The sequence below is a fragment of the Cajanus cajan genome, chromosome 2, assembly GCF_000230855.2.
Source record: "Cajanus cajan strain Asha chromosome 2, NIPB_CcT2T_4, whole genome shotgun sequence".
NCBI lineage: Eukaryota > Viridiplantae > Streptophyta > Magnoliopsida > Fabales > Fabaceae > Cajanus > Cajanus cajan.
Genome location: NC_138518.1, coordinates 59716468 through 59731235, shown reverse-complemented (window position 1 = coordinate 59731235; position 14768 = coordinate 59716468). Strand labels below are relative to the sequence as shown.

At 33.6% G+C, this 14768-nt stretch overlaps 2 protein-coding genes across 3 annotated transcripts; one reads left to right on the top strand and one right to left on the bottom strand.

The window, feature by feature from the left end:
- Nucleotides 1-617: 617 nt before the first annotated feature.
- Nucleotides 618-7411, bottom strand: LOC114916984 (uncharacterized). Of its 2 annotated transcripts, none has more exons than XR_014431629.1 (5): nucleotides 5026-7411; nucleotides 4756-4840; nucleotides 4510-4591; nucleotides 2693-3990; nucleotides 618-2600 (listed from the first exon to the last, which is right to left on the bottom strand). XR_014431629.1 is itself a non-coding variant. In XM_083068562.1 (5 exons), the coding sequence occupies exons 1-5, from the start codon at nucleotides 5536-5538 to the stop codon at nucleotides 3850-3852; spliced, it is 666 nt and encodes a 221-aa protein (XP_082924688.1). In that variant the 5' UTR covers nucleotides 5539-6724; the 3' UTR covers nucleotides 2704-3849. The 2 variants fall into 2 exon arrangements, 1 of the variants encoding a protein (XP_082924688.1); XM_083068562.1 differs by lacking the exon at nucleotides 618-2600 and having other exon boundaries at nucleotides 2704-3990; nucleotides 4756-4838; nucleotides 5026-5152; nucleotides 5306-6724.
- A 743-nt stretch (nucleotides 7412-8154) lies between these two features.
- On the top strand, nucleotides 8155-11056 carry LOC145954425 (uncharacterized). The gene is made up of 6 exons (XM_083068561.1): nucleotides 8155-8739; nucleotides 8882-9019; nucleotides 9124-9363; nucleotides 9975-10109; nucleotides 10246-10315; nucleotides 10737-11056. The coding sequence occupies exons 3-6, from the start codon at nucleotides 9124-9126 to the stop codon at nucleotides 10961-10963; spliced, it is 672 nt and encodes a 223-aa protein (XP_082924687.1). The 5' UTR covers nucleotides 8155-8739; nucleotides 8882-9019; the 3' UTR covers nucleotides 10964-11056.
- The last annotated feature ends 3712 nt before the right edge of the window (nucleotides 11057-14768 follow it).

Genomic DNA, 14768 nt, shown 5'->3' with positions numbered 1-14768 from the left:
ATTTATTTTTTTGTAGATCTTTGGAAGCAAGCTTGATCTTACGAGTGCTTCCTCAAAAGCTAGGAAAAAACTTCAATATATGGTTTCCAATGTAAGTCAATTGTTAACCAAATAGTAGTTAGAGTTCAATTAAAATATATTCTAAGTATGATTTATTTATGTTTTATATTATAGTGCCCACATAAAACAGATAATCATATGTATGGCTATTACGTAATGCAACATACACTACTAGAAAAATTAAAATTAGAGAGGGAACAAATTCGTCACTAATCTGCATAAAATCCGTCACAAATAAATTAGTGACAGAATTTGTGACGGAAATGATTCCCTCACAAAATTTGGCGTCACAAAATATTTAGTGACGGATTATTTTCTCCGTCACAATTAGTGACGGAATTAAGGCATCACAAACAGTATAATTTCCGTCACTAATTTCTAATAATAAATGTTTAGAAATTAATAAAAATCCGTCGCAATTTGTGACGCCTCTAACTCCGTCGCAATTTGTGAGGGATTAAATCCCTCGCAATTTGTGAGGGATTAAACCCCCCACAATTTGAGAGGGATTGAGAGGTATGTGAGTCCGTCAAAATCCGTCACAATTTGCGACGAAGAAAATTCGTCACAAACTGTGATGCCTATTATTGACTAGAATCCGTCACAATTTGCGACGCCATAATTTCGTCACAATTTGCGACGGATAAAATTCGTCACTAACTGTGATGCCTATTATTTAAGAGTCTGGTAATCGATTACATGTATAGGTAATCGATTACCAGACAATGAAAATCATATGTTCAAAATTTACTTATTAAAAGGTTCTCTGGTAATTGATTACCCAATTATGGGTAATCGATTTCCAGAAGATGAAAATTTCAAAATTTGAATTTAAACTCTATAAAATTAAGAAGCCATCAAGTTTAAAATTTAAATTCATCTTTGTATCTAAGTAAAACTTTATAAAATTTAAGATCATCAAATTAGTACAACTCAAGCATAAGTGTAAGTTAGCAAGATGTTACATCTAAATTAATTATTAAAAAGATTAAAAATATTTTGTAAAATTTATTGTAGCAATTACATTCAATTATGCCAGGAAAGAAGAGACACTATGTGTTTGAGTGTTTGTCTATTTTTAAAATAAATTAAAATTAAAATAATAAACTCATTTGGTTTTTTCTTTTGTATCTTCGTCTGAATCCTCTGTTGCAGTAGTGCTAGTAATGTTATCTTCCCAAAAGATTCCTTTGCGTCTCCGAAAAAGTCTTTCACTTTATCAAGAACGGTTTTTAGTTGATCTTCTGTTGGGAGCTTGAATTCAGAAAAACATAATATATTAGTGGGAGAGTATCCAAAATTATTTAATTAATTAGAAAGTATACATAATGTAGACTATTATCAATAAATCCTAACTCATATATATATATATATATATATATATATATATAAATAAGGTTTTGAAAATATAAGTTTTGTGTATCTTAAGTTTTAATGAGGAAACTATTGTTTTAAGAGTCTGGTAATCGATTACCTATACATATAATCGATTACCAGACAAATGAAAATCATATGTTCAAAATTTACTTATTAAAAGGTTCTCTGGTAATCGATTACCCATTTATTGTAATCGATTACCAGAAGATGAAAATTTCAAAATTTGATTTTAAGCCGTTGTAATCGATTACCAAGTATTGTAATCGATTACCAGAGCCTATTATTCTGGACTAAACAATAACATTTGTCTTCTGAAATTTAATAACAAGTAACTAAGTGTGCTATATAATCCTATCAGCTGCAAACAATCATTGAAAAATGCGTTTATAGTATGTTAATGGAACAATATGTGACATCTAAATAGTCCAAATTCCAAAGTAAAAATTATGTCAAGACAATCTTAAGCACTACTACTAGTAGTAAGCAACACTAGACAAGCAATAAAAGAATTGACAAATTAGTCAGTTAGCACCAGTGTCACATATAGCATATATTGGTGCAATTCAGTTTTCACATGCAGTCATATTTTGTGGTTATTGATTATTGGTTTTCTCAATTTGTGGTTATTAGGATCAGTTGCTGCAATGCTATTGGATCAAATCAGATTTTAACACTCTATTAAGACTACTATTGTTGTTGTGGCTTCTACAAACTTAATATGCTAATACAACATATATATGTATGATAGAGTAAAAATGTAATAAAGCAAACTAGTGAAGCAGAGGTATAAGGGTCCCTTCTCAACTTTAGAAAATGCCTCAGCTTATAATTGAAGGAAAATGACATTTAGGATTATTTATAGTTGAACAAACCAGAAGGAGACATGTAATAACATGAATAGAGTACAAGCAACTATGAAAAATTCATGCAACTGAAATTAACTTAATGATTCATAAGGAGTTAAAGGAATCAAAATATATATGTTCATCCATTTGAATTAAAATACAAGAAATTGTTAGGAAATCATATGTGGATACAGTGCATTCCAAATATGAACAAAAAGGCCAATGCTCAGTAGGAAGAGGAGTCATTCTACTCAACATCTCTTGCCGAGAGCGATCTGGAGTAGAATAATTGAAGTGATACTGCCTTGCAATCACAACCTATCAATATTATAAAGAGTTAGTCATCAAAAGGTAGCTAAAATCATAAGCAGATTTAAAGGCATAAAATACAGAGTAGAGACACGACTTACAGCTTTCCTAATTCTTTGAGAAACGTGAAAGACAGCCTTCAGTTGGTCATGGTGCAGGTGGCATAGTATTTTAACCTCAATTTTGTCAGAGAATGGGTCAGCATGACAGAAATAGTTCACACAGATAAAATTTAATGCAGAAATACATGACTTAAGCCAATCAACTGAATATAGTAAAATGCAAATATAAAAAAGTGTTTGAAGTTGTGCAGCGATTCACAATGTTAATAATATTCAACAAGCTTGATTAATTCCTGGTGATCCTTCACAATTAAAAATAGCATATAGATAGATTAAAAACAATAAAAACTTACAGAAACATGAGAGATCCCAGTTATAACATAACAACCATACTAAACAGAATATCACACATGCTCTTGAGCATCACACAAATCGATAAAGATGGAGGATAATAGCGTGCAATCAACAAACTCATACTCCAGACTCCTGTATGAGTACTTCATCATAGCACTAACACAAACTTCTACATTCAAACAACTCAGAACACATCACTTATATCTATCTGATATATGAATCAATCAACATAAATTATTTTTAACTTTATCAATGGTCTGAAATTCAATGTTTTGAAATTCAAGTTCTGGATATACAGATATGTTAAATACTTAAAAAACTAAAGTTTGTTTTGATCAAAGTTTATATGTGTTTTTAAGAATTTTTCTACTAAAAATTGTTCTTTATTTAATAAGAAAGCTTTAAAAAGCACTTATAACTTGTATCCAATCAAACTCTTATATTAATTATTTAATTCTACTTGACAAATAGAACTATCTTCTTTAAAAGATAAATATGTACCAAACAAGACCCAAATACAAGTATACATACCTCTAGTAGTAGCCAAGGCATCTGTTCGCCTTAATTTTCGGTAATTTTAAAAGAATACAAATCCAAAATCTATCAAAAAAATTATAAACAACTCCAAAATTTCCATGCCAGTATATGTCTGCATATAAATTAACTGTAAACCAATCATTACGTACCTATTTATCATGAAAAGATGCAACAAAAGTTAATAGCATGTTTGGTTCAGTTTAATTCTAAATAAATAATCACTTATTTATCAAAGGTTCCCTCAAAAAGTTGAAAGAAATAAGAAATTATTCTTTTAAAATAAATTGAACCAATCATGTATTAAATCACTTTTCTTCAGTCTCTATACTTGGCCACCCTTGATCAGCCTGTAACTTGACAAACTCCGCCAATATCTTGATCTCTTCATCTTCCAAACGTGCTCCAAAGGTGCACTGACCCCGTGGCATGCACTCTTTACCAAAGCCCTGCATGGAAAAGCAAGACATTTTTCGACCAATTAGAATCAAAACATGCTTACAGAGACAAAATTTAAATACAATACATACAATAGTCATAAGTATCATTGATATTGTTCTCTAATAAGAATTGAAATTTTATCTTAGTAATATGCGTCAACATTTAAAGGAGGCCTTTAATTATGTATATTCTTAAGGTGAAATTTTAACTCTAATTAAAGAAAAGTACCAACAATATCTTTAGTATTGAATGTAAATTTTCTTCTTATTTAAACCATATCAGGCATGAAATATGAATGATAAGAGAAAATATTAAGGCATCAAGTGCAGCAAATTAACAATGTATTATGTATATATGTGTGTCTTTAGTGAGAGTGAAAGGTAAGGAAGGAGTTCTTCTTTGACCATACAAACTACACAGCAAACTATACATAATGGTCCAGATTGATTTTACTTCTAAACCTGACCATCTATTATTTTTCATTCTTCACAAAGTCTGAAACAAATGAGCTCTGAAATTCTTAGTACATTGTTTACAGATAAGCAAGTTGGGAAAGCAACACCTCTCTCAATCTTCCTCTTCACGTTCTTGTACACATTTCCAGTTTGTCTGTACACACACATAAAACAAACTCTAGAAGCTATAATCCAAAAATATTAAAAATAAATTAATAAACAAAACAGCAATTCCGTATGCATGTATTCACATGTATGTTAAAAAAGTATCACAATTCACAAATAATGCTCCTTCATATATAAATAATAAAACCTTACTCTCTAATATATGAATCCCCTTTCTCACAAATGTCCACAGCTTTGGCCTTAGGTTTGCATTCTGAAATAACTAACTTCAAGGCCTCTGCAAAATCATAAACAGACAAACAATAAAAGGTGAAAAAAAATGAAATCATCAATAAAACCAAAAATGCAAATAAAAAAAAAAGGTGTACTTCATCAAGATTCCAAAAAAAAAAATCATCCAAGATACGAAATTAAAAATAAAAATTCTTGAGAAAATAAAGACATTAAGAGGGTGAGAAACACATTGTTAGCGATCTCAGCCGCAGTCTTGTATTTGGTGACAACTTCATGAGAAGAGAGATCCAACTCCTTCTCCTCCCTTTCATCGTCCGACATGGTGGCAACTCCTAAAAATCTGACTTCTGAAACCCTAAATAAGATGGGTCGATAATTGAAGAAACCAATAACAAAAAATCAAATCTTTATCCAATTGGGTGTCCTGAAAGAGAACAAAAAATGAAGAAAAACAAAGAAGACCCATGTAAAAAGTTAGAAATTTGATGAATTCTGAAGTAAGACTTACTGTGAAGAGGTTAGAGATGAGGCGAATGAGTGATGAAGAAAAAGGTTTAAAGAATGATATAGAAAAAGGGTAAGTGTTGTAGAGCCAAGAGGTGGCTCAGAACAACTAGGGTTACAACCACAGCGGCAGCTTTGCAGTACAACCACCGCAAGAGAACGACCACTTCCCCTTCCGGTTCGGGTTCCGGTTCGGCCTACCCCGTTCCGAGCCGCTCCGGCTCCCAGCAACCGCATTTGATGCTCTCCGGTGGTAAGGAGGATTTGGGCGCGCTGGCCATGTTGGAGGACAGTGTGAAGAAGTTGAAAAGCCCCAAAACGTCTCCTTCCACAAGTACCAGCTGCAGGAGTACGGCCACACCTGGCTCCTCCGCCTCCCGCTTCGAATTCGTCTCCGTCTTTGCCATGATGGAGTGAGAATGGAGGAATTAGAATTTTCAAAAAGAGAAAGTTAAAATTAGGAAGAGAGAAACCTAGGAAGAGAGAAAGGAGGGGTAAGATTTTTGTTTTGGCGCTCTCTCCACTCACCAAAATGGGTCCGTTAAAATAATAATAATCGTTGATATATTTTTTTAAAGTAATTACTCACAACTATTATTTTAATTTATTTTTTATTTATCTTTTAAAAATTAAGAGGTATCAAGTGTTTCCTTTTTTTCTACTAGCCTAAATAAATGCTTTTATGTTATTTTAGTTTCTAACATATACAATAACTTATTATATAATATCTTAAATAAGTTATTTCTTAAAATATATCCTTATTTATCGGATGTTTAATAATAATATAATTTGTTAAAATCTTTAATATTAATATGATTCGTTGAATCTCTAATTAAAACTTACATGGTTTAAAATCCAAAAAAAAATTAATAGTGGAGGTTAAAAATGGACATCAAGTGTAAATTAAAATCACTAGAAATTATAGAGTTAACGACGCTAACTTAATTGGATTGAAAAGATTATATTATAATAAAAAAAATACCAAATCCAAACAAATAAATAAATTAAGAGATGTATGCTCACCATCATTACCAACAACATTACGGACTCATGGAGAAAGGTATTACATTTTAAAATCAAATTAATTACTTTCAATGATTATAAAACAATGGAATGATCATGTTTATATTAACTCTATTTTGAATTAATTCAGTAGGTATTCAAAAATCCACATTTATTTGCCTATGAAGATATGGAAAATATCTGCAAAAGATGAACACCTTCTTTTCTTAAGGAAATTGAGGGTTGATTTATATTTTTCATAAATTGTTTTAGTTTTATTTGTGTACATTGACTAGATATTTATATTTTAGTTTTATCCTCTTGGTACATCTTTGTGTACATTGTTTTAGTTTTATTTGTGTACAATGTTATTAATTAATGACAATTATTATCAACTTTAGCTTTATAGTTAACTGTCTTTGATTCTTATGAAGTTTAATTCATACATTGTTTATTAAATTTGAATGATAGATATTAGATATTATAAGTTTGTATTGAACTAGACAACAATATGTTGAGTTGAACTGCTTGGAATATACTGGAATGTATTTTTATTATTGTGCAAGTTTGGAAAATTCAAAAGGTGTACAACATATTAAAAAAATTACACATTCTTTGAAAGATGTGATCATACCCATCATAAAATGTGAACTTTTTGTGGTAGGTGTGACCATACCCTTCATAGAATGTGAGCCTTTTATGACGGGTGTGACCATACCCACCATAAAAGGTTCACATTCTATGACGGACATGGTCACACTCGTCATAGAATGTGGAAGTCAATGTATTAATATTCATCCCCTTAAACACTTAGTATGATGGATGTTGACCATGCAACATAGAATGTGAACTTTCTATATCAGGTGTTGACTTGTCATAGAATGTGCAAATATTCTATGTTGTCAGGATTTGTGGTGTGTTCCTAGCCAACATAGAATGTCCAAAATATCCATCATAAAATGTCACTAGCACACTAGTGCAATGGGTTAAAATCCCCAAAAATTAAGTTCTCCAAAGCTCAAATCAACTTGAAAATCCTAAACAACCTTCCCAAGGTTTGGAAGCCTAAGGCCATTGTCATCTCAAAGGCATATGAACTGAAGACTCTTAACACTGGAAAAAATCTTAGGAGCCCTAAGAGTTCATGAAGTTTATTTGAACAACAAGGATCATATGAAACTAGATGATATTGTTGTTCTATGAATTGGTGAGACCAATAAGAGAAAGAGAAAGGAATCTAAGCACAACAACTTAGAAAAAGGTTTTGAAGACTTAATAGACAATGAGATTTCTCTCATTTTTAAGAAGTTCAAGAACATGTTAAACAAGAAATCAAGACTCGTAAGCTTCCACAGAAAAAAGGACAAGTCAAAAAGCCCATTAAGGAACTAAAAGGGAGATCATTTGCTTTGAGTGTAAAAAGCTTGGGGACATGAAGGTTGAATTGAATGCCCTAAGATAAAAGAAAATATGGTTTAGCAAGAAAAAGGTCAAGAATAGCTTGATGGCCACCTGGGAGGATCTGGACGGTGGCAACAATAGTTCAGATGATGAGAAAGTCTACATTTGTCTCATGGTAGATTATGATCCTAGCACTAATTCTAGTTTATCTGATGAGTAAAAAAAAACCTCTAAAAAGGAACAAATGTCCTATAAAACTCTTTTGAAACACTACTACAAAATTACTATTTTACATCGCTATATTTACATCGGTTCTAGTATAACCGATGTAAATCATAAACGCGGTGGCAAACTTGTAAATAAATAAGAAAAAAAAAATAAATTTACATCGGTTTCGCTTATAACCGATGTAAAAATAAAATTCTGGAGATGTTCTGCATCGGTCTTGCTTATGACGTATGTAGAAATGAGAACCTAATTTTGCCCCTCTCGCTTTTCAGCAACGTAAACCCAGCCGCCTCCTCCCACTCCCAATCCCTCTCCCCCATCCACCAAACCCTAAACCTCATGCTTTCCTCCAGCCTCGCCCCCGACGTCGCTACTGCCGACATCGTCGTCCGCGCCCTCCGCCTCCCCAACACAACCATCTCCTACGAGCCCTCCTCCACTGCACCCGCCACAAAGACCTCCGTAAAGGTCGAGCCTTGCATGCTCTTATCCGCAGAACCAGTTCCATCTCCGCCACCTACCCTCGCGAACACGCTCTTAGCCTCTACGCCAAGTTCGGCCACATCGCCAAACCCACCCTCGTGTTCCACACCATCACCCACAAAGACGCCGTCTCATGGAACTCACTCATCAACGCCTTCTCCCAGCAACAATCCCACGCCACCTCTCTACACGCCGTGCGCCTCTTCCGCAGCATGATGGGACACAACACCCTCCTCGACGCCCACACCTTCGCCGGCCTCTTCACCGCCGCCTCCACGCTTTCCGACGCCTGCGCCGGCCTCCAGGCCGTTTCGTGCATTTATGGTTTATTCTTCATTTTACTAATGATATTATTAGTAATCAGTCATTCCTGTTTTCTTCATTTTTTACAATTTGCCACTTTTTATTTTATTTTATTTTTTTATATTTTGCATCTTGTCTGATTTTGCGGTGATTAACCAAGCAGATAATGTCAGTAAAGGCTATATCACTAATCTTGTTGTGGTGTAACCAAATCAAAAGAGATGCTCCACATAACTCTGCTTTCACTTTTATATGGCAATTCTTCTAGAGGACTACTAGCTCTTCACTTTCTTGCTCAGAGGTAGCTTGCATACATTAGATGAATTTTCTGTTATAAAATTTGTGAGTTTCTGTCAAAATTGAAGTGTTTGATGATATACTTGTTGCTATGTATGTCTAATGCAGATGGGAGCAGAAATTTCTCTTGCAACATATGAAGCATTAGTTTCTGTTGTCAGAGTTCTTGCTTCAACATACTTTCCTCATTTCTTTAATCTCGTTAAGGAAAATAAGCAATTGTGTTCAGAGACAGAAGGAAGGCCTCAGTTAGATTATATGTGTGCATCTTTCATTCAAAATATCAATGTTCTCCTAGGGTCAGGAGTTTTGACAAGAACTCGAAGGGCTGTTTTGTTGGATATAAAGGTCTCAATCTGTCTTTGTCACAGGGGCACATATCTTTATTGCCATAATATCTTATCTTTATTGCCATAATTTATTTTTTTGGATTGTGATAATTGGACTCTGCAATTTGCATATTCATTTCCTCTTTTATTAATGTTCTGATCATTCATTACCTGTGTCCTGGCATATTATCCTTTCAACTAATCTGTTCCACTTAACGGTCATAAAGCTTAAGCAGTTAATACAATGGTTAGTTTTCACTAGTTATAGGATGTTAAGTAATATATTGGAAAATTTTAACTGATTTATTACTGATTCAGTGGGTGTGCCTAGAATCTTTGCTGTCAATTCCTTCGTGTGCTCTCAAGAATGGATTTTATATTCATTTTAACTGATTTATTCGCCGCGAGCTCCCTCCTCAACATGTACTGCAAAACGGGCCTCGTTTCGGAGGCGCGTCACCTGTTCGATGCAATGCCCGAGAGAAACGCGGTTTCGTGCATTGTTAATTTATTTTTAAATTTTTTGGGTTTAGGGCATTACTAACAATTGATTCCATAAATTATGTAGATAAATTCATGAATACTTTTGACTTGATCAATGGTTGCTAATAATATCTTTTTGTCTTATAGGTATTGGTTATGACACCCCAGGTTCTTTTGAATGCCTTAAGAAAAGCATTCCTGCGTATAGAAATGATAAGCCTGATAATTATTGATGAATGTCATAGAGCTATTGGCAACCATCCCTATACACAAATAATAAAGGTGAGTACTGGAAAACATTCCTTGTTTTTTTCCCTTGTATTTTACTAGTTTGTATATGATTTCTACTCTTTTTGTCTATTCATTTTTTGGGTTAGAGAATATATTTACAAATAACTATTGTCTTATGCCAATGAAGGAATTTTATCACCAAGCTGACGAAAAGCCAAAAATTTTTGCGATGACAGCATCACCGGTAGGAGAAAAAGGTAATTGTTTACGTGCAAACTTTGAGAAACAACCATGGGTTGTGATATCCAATTTACTCCCAATCATATTATTTATTTTGTAGTAGTTTTGCTCCTTCATTTTTTTTAAAAATAAATTATTTCCATTCATTGATGTACTGTATAAATTTAAATATCTTTTTCTACCACAAAAAAATAAATAAATGAAAAGGACACTTATAGAACAAAAAATATAGTTTAGTGAAGACAGCTATGGATACTTACCATAAAAGAAACAATGCATTAAATTTGAAGTAGAATAATCTTCTAAAATTTGTAAAGAGCTAGAACTTATTCCACTCTGTTCAAGTTATTCCCCTGAAATGCTATAACTTATTTGACATTTGAATTTTACTTTATAATAGCAAGTGTTGATTACTATCTGTCACTGTCTATTGTTTAGGCTGGACAAAGCCAATATGCATTGGAAGACATGCTTTTGGAGACCAAGGCGTGTGGCAGCTATGGCCCACTCATGGTATAGTAGGCTGCACCCAACCAAGGCGTGTGGCAGCTATGAGTGTTGCCAAGAGAGTCAGCGAGGAGATGGATACAGAGTTGGGTGATGAAGTTGGCTATGCTATACGTTTTGGGGGGTTTGCTCTTAATTTTATAGTTTCTTTTAAATGATTGAAATCTTTAATGTGATAAATTAAAACTGATAATTTGTTTGTGTAATTTTTGTTATTGTAATTTGGTGGCCAAATTAATCTTGATTGACAATATTTGTCCATTATATATAGAAAAAAAAGAATCCAAAAACAAGCATATTTTTTTTTAAAAAAAAAATGCAATCTACATCGGTTCTCAAGCATAAATCTACATCGGTTCTCAGGAGAACCGATGTAGATTTATGCTTAAATCTACATCGGTTTTTCAGAACCGATGTAAAAATGTATACATTTTCTACGTCACTCTATTCTACATCGGTTTTAGAACCGATGTAGATGACTTTAAAGAACCGATGTAAAATATGCATCTTGTAGTAGTGAAAGTAGGTATTCTAATATGATTTAATATGCATGTATGTTGATATGTGGATAGATGATCTTAGGGATCAATTGGTGAATGTCGTGTGGTTAGTGAGATTGATCTTAGGGTGTGATATGATCATATTGTAGTTGAGGGTGGAGATATATTCAAGACGGTTGTATGTTAAGTTATCTAAGTATTACTATTTTATTTTATCTTATTTTATTTATTTTATTATTTTTTTTTATTGTATGTGATAAGTTTTCTAGTTCCTGTAAATTCTAGTTGAGGTAAACATGGATCTGTCTCAGGTAGAAGTTGTGTTTAAGTGGGGACATATCTAAGCCAGTTAGTGAAGATAAGAGTTTTATGAGGTTAGCTTATTATTATTGGAGATTTATTGAAGGAATTTCTAAGATAGCATTGCCCTTAACTACATTCACTAGGAGGAGTATTCTCTTTATGTGGGATAGTAAGTATGAGAGTAGTTCCAACTCTTAAGGCAAGATTGACTAGTGTTAATATTATTGGATTTTAGTAAGCCTTTTGTGGTATATAGTAGTACTTATAAGATGAATTTGGATGCATTGTTGATGCAAGAAGGAAAGGTAGTAGCTTATGTTTCTAGGCAATCAAAAATTCATGAGAGGAATTACCTTATCTATGAGTTAGTGATTATGATATTACATTAAGATTTGGAGACACTACCTATATGATTCTAAGCTTGAGGTATTTAGTGATTGTTAGAGTCTTAAATATCTTTTGACCAAAAGAGATAGTTGGAATTTCTTAAGGACTAGGATTCTAATCTCAGTTGCTATCTAGGTAAAGGTAATGTGGTGACAGATGTCTTGAGTAGGATGATCTTTCATCTATCATTTTGATGATTTAAAGGTCAAATTTGATTGAAGAGTTTAGAGATTTAAGCTTGATTTGTGAGCTTACCCTTAGAAGCATTGAATTGAGTATGTCGAAGGTAACTAGTGAATTAATGGATGAGATTAGAGGAGCCTAAGAGTTAGATCCTTTCTTAGTGAACCAAGTGGAGAGGATTGGTAAGGGTATAGATAGCCCTTTTCGAGTGGAAGTTGATGGTGTTTTGTGGTTTCAGGATAGAATCTATGTGTCTAATAATCCCGAATTAAGGAAGATGATCTTAGAAAAAGGCAATAAGAGTACTCTTAGTATTCACTTAGGAGCTATTAGGATGAATTAAGACCTTAGGAGGATGTATGAGAGTGGCGTAGCAGAAGCGTAGTGGTCTAAGGTGAAAAGAGGAGTAGAGGAAGTTGTGGACCCGTGTAGTATTCCAGAAGTCTAAGTTGGAACATTAGAAAGTCAAATGCAGGAGACATATCCATTTTTATTTGCTTCAAGTAATTTTGGGGACGAAATTTTTAAAAAGAGGGGAGAATTGTAACATCCCGAATTTTTCTACTAATACTACGAATAATTATTATTTATTTTTGTATTTATGAAGATTATTTCCTTATAATTATTGTGATTAATTAAATGGGTTTGATTGAAGTTTTAAAGGATTTTAATAATAATCATTTATGAAAATTATTTTTTATAATATTATTAATTATGATATTTTGTTATAATTATTATTTGAAGAAAATCATCTTTTAAATTGTTTTGATATTTTATTTTAATTTGATATATATATATATATATATATATATGTCATTTATTTATTCATTAACTAATAATCCTGGATTTTCATAGCTCTGGAACGGGCCGTTCCAAATCAGGCATGCGTGGGTAAAATTTTAACACAGAACAGACCGTTCCACTTTAGGAATGGGCCGTTCCAAATCAGGCATGCGTGGGTAAAATTTTAACCCAGAACGGGGCGTTCCAATTTGGGAACGGGCCGTTCCGGATGTGATTTTACAAGAACAAAGTTTGACTCAGAACGGGTCGTTCCACATTGAAACGGGCCGTTCCGGAAACCCCAGAACGGGCCGTTCTGGTTTTGGAACGGACCGTTCTGGGAGAGGCTTCTGTACCTATTCCGTGTGCCCAGAACAGGCCGTTCCGGATTCGGAACGAGCCGTTCCGGATTCGGAACGAGCCGTTCCGGATTCGGAACGGGCCGTTCTGTTATCGGCCTGATGCCTATAAATAGGGCTTTTTGCACTCTTTAAAATTCATTTTCTTCATTTTCTAATTTTTTTCCTCCTTCCTCTCTGAAGACGAAGGTCAGCCTAGAGGGGGCGACCAGCAAGATTCGGCTCCTGCTTATCGAGGTAAGGAGGGAGTGAGAAACCTCGCTCTGGGTGTGGGACTGTATGCTGGGTAGTGGGATTGGCCCTCAATCCTGTATTTGTTGTATGCTTCTTTATGAGGAGTTTCTCCCAATTATATTTGTTTCTTCTATTTGCTCTTTTTATATGTAAATAAATATATGATTTGAGATCTCTGTGGGTTCCTATGGGAAACCCTAAGGGAATGAATTAGTGATTGTAAGAGGAGATTGTTTAAAGAGTAATTATATAAGTAAATTATATTATTTTAAATGTTTATTGTATGAATTAGAGTGCTCTGTGGGTTCTTGTGGGAACCCTATGAGAAACAGGCAAATTTTAAATGTATTCTGTTTTACCTTTTGAATTTTCTGTTGTGTTCTTTAATGTTTATAGAGTGTAAATAAGTGTCTAATTTTGAAAATAAATAAGTTTTGATATGAATTCGTTTGCTCTGTTGTGTTCTTTAATGTTTATAGGCATATTTATAATATTTTCTGTTTTACCTTCTGATTGTTTTGTTGTATTCTTTGTTGTACGAGATGTATGAATATATGTTTACCTTTGCAAATATATGAGTTCTGATATGAATAAAAGTGCTCAGTAAAAATTGTGAATATGATGTGATAATGCCAATGTGATGATGAAATGTAATGAGGAGATGTGATGATGAGATGTGTTGAGACATGATAATGTGATATGAGAACGAGACATCATAATGTGATATGAGAATGCATAGAGTCTTGATTGACATGCATCATTTGCATAAGTGTTTTAAGGGTACGATATGGAATACACCGCCAGAGAAGGCCCCCTAGTGTAAAAGCTTTGGGGATTAGTCCTTGGGGATAGCTCGGTTTGGAAGTCCCAATCTCGCTCATTGTGTGCATGGGATGTATCTTGCGCGGCTTAGCTATCCCGACGAGACTCTGGTAGTATATCCTTCTAGTGAGAGTGCGCAGAGGGTTTGACCCGGCATGTACTCCTAGACTACTCTTCGTATATTACTAGCGGCAATATGCCATGTGATGTTTTACTAGCGCCACATGCATGATAATATGTAGTCCGTGTCCATACATGTGCATTTTCAATGTTATATAATTAATTGATATTTTTATGTCTTGGACGAGTGTGATGTTATTATTAATTTATTTATGTTATACTTGTTTTGTTTGTGTTTGGCTATCCGGCGTATATTTCTACACCGTGAGCCA

Coding starts and splice junctions, on each gene's coding strand:
- LOC145954425 (XM_083068561.1), top strand. CDS start 9,124: ATGGGAGCAGAAATTTCTCTTGCAACATATGAAGCATTAGTTTCTGTT. Junction 10,110..10,245: donor CCTATACACAAATAATAAAG/GTGAGTACTGGA, acceptor ATGCCAATGAAG/GAATTTTATCACCAAGCTGA. Junction 10,316..10,736: donor ATCACCGGTAGGAGAAAAAG/GTAATTGTTTAC, acceptor TCTATTGTTTAG/GCTGGACAAAGCCAATATGC.
- LOC114916984 (XM_083068562.1), bottom strand. CDS start 5,538: ATGCGGTTGCTGGGAGCCGGAGCGGCTCGGAACGGGGTAGGCCGAACC. Junction 5,153..5,305: donor TCATCTCTAACCTCTTCACA/GTAAGTCTTACT, acceptor CATCTTATTTAG/GGTTTCAGAAGTCAGATTTT. Junction 4,592..4,755: donor GGGGATTCATATATTAGAGA/GTAAGGTTTTAT, acceptor GTGTGTGTACAG/ACAAACTGGAAATGTGTACA.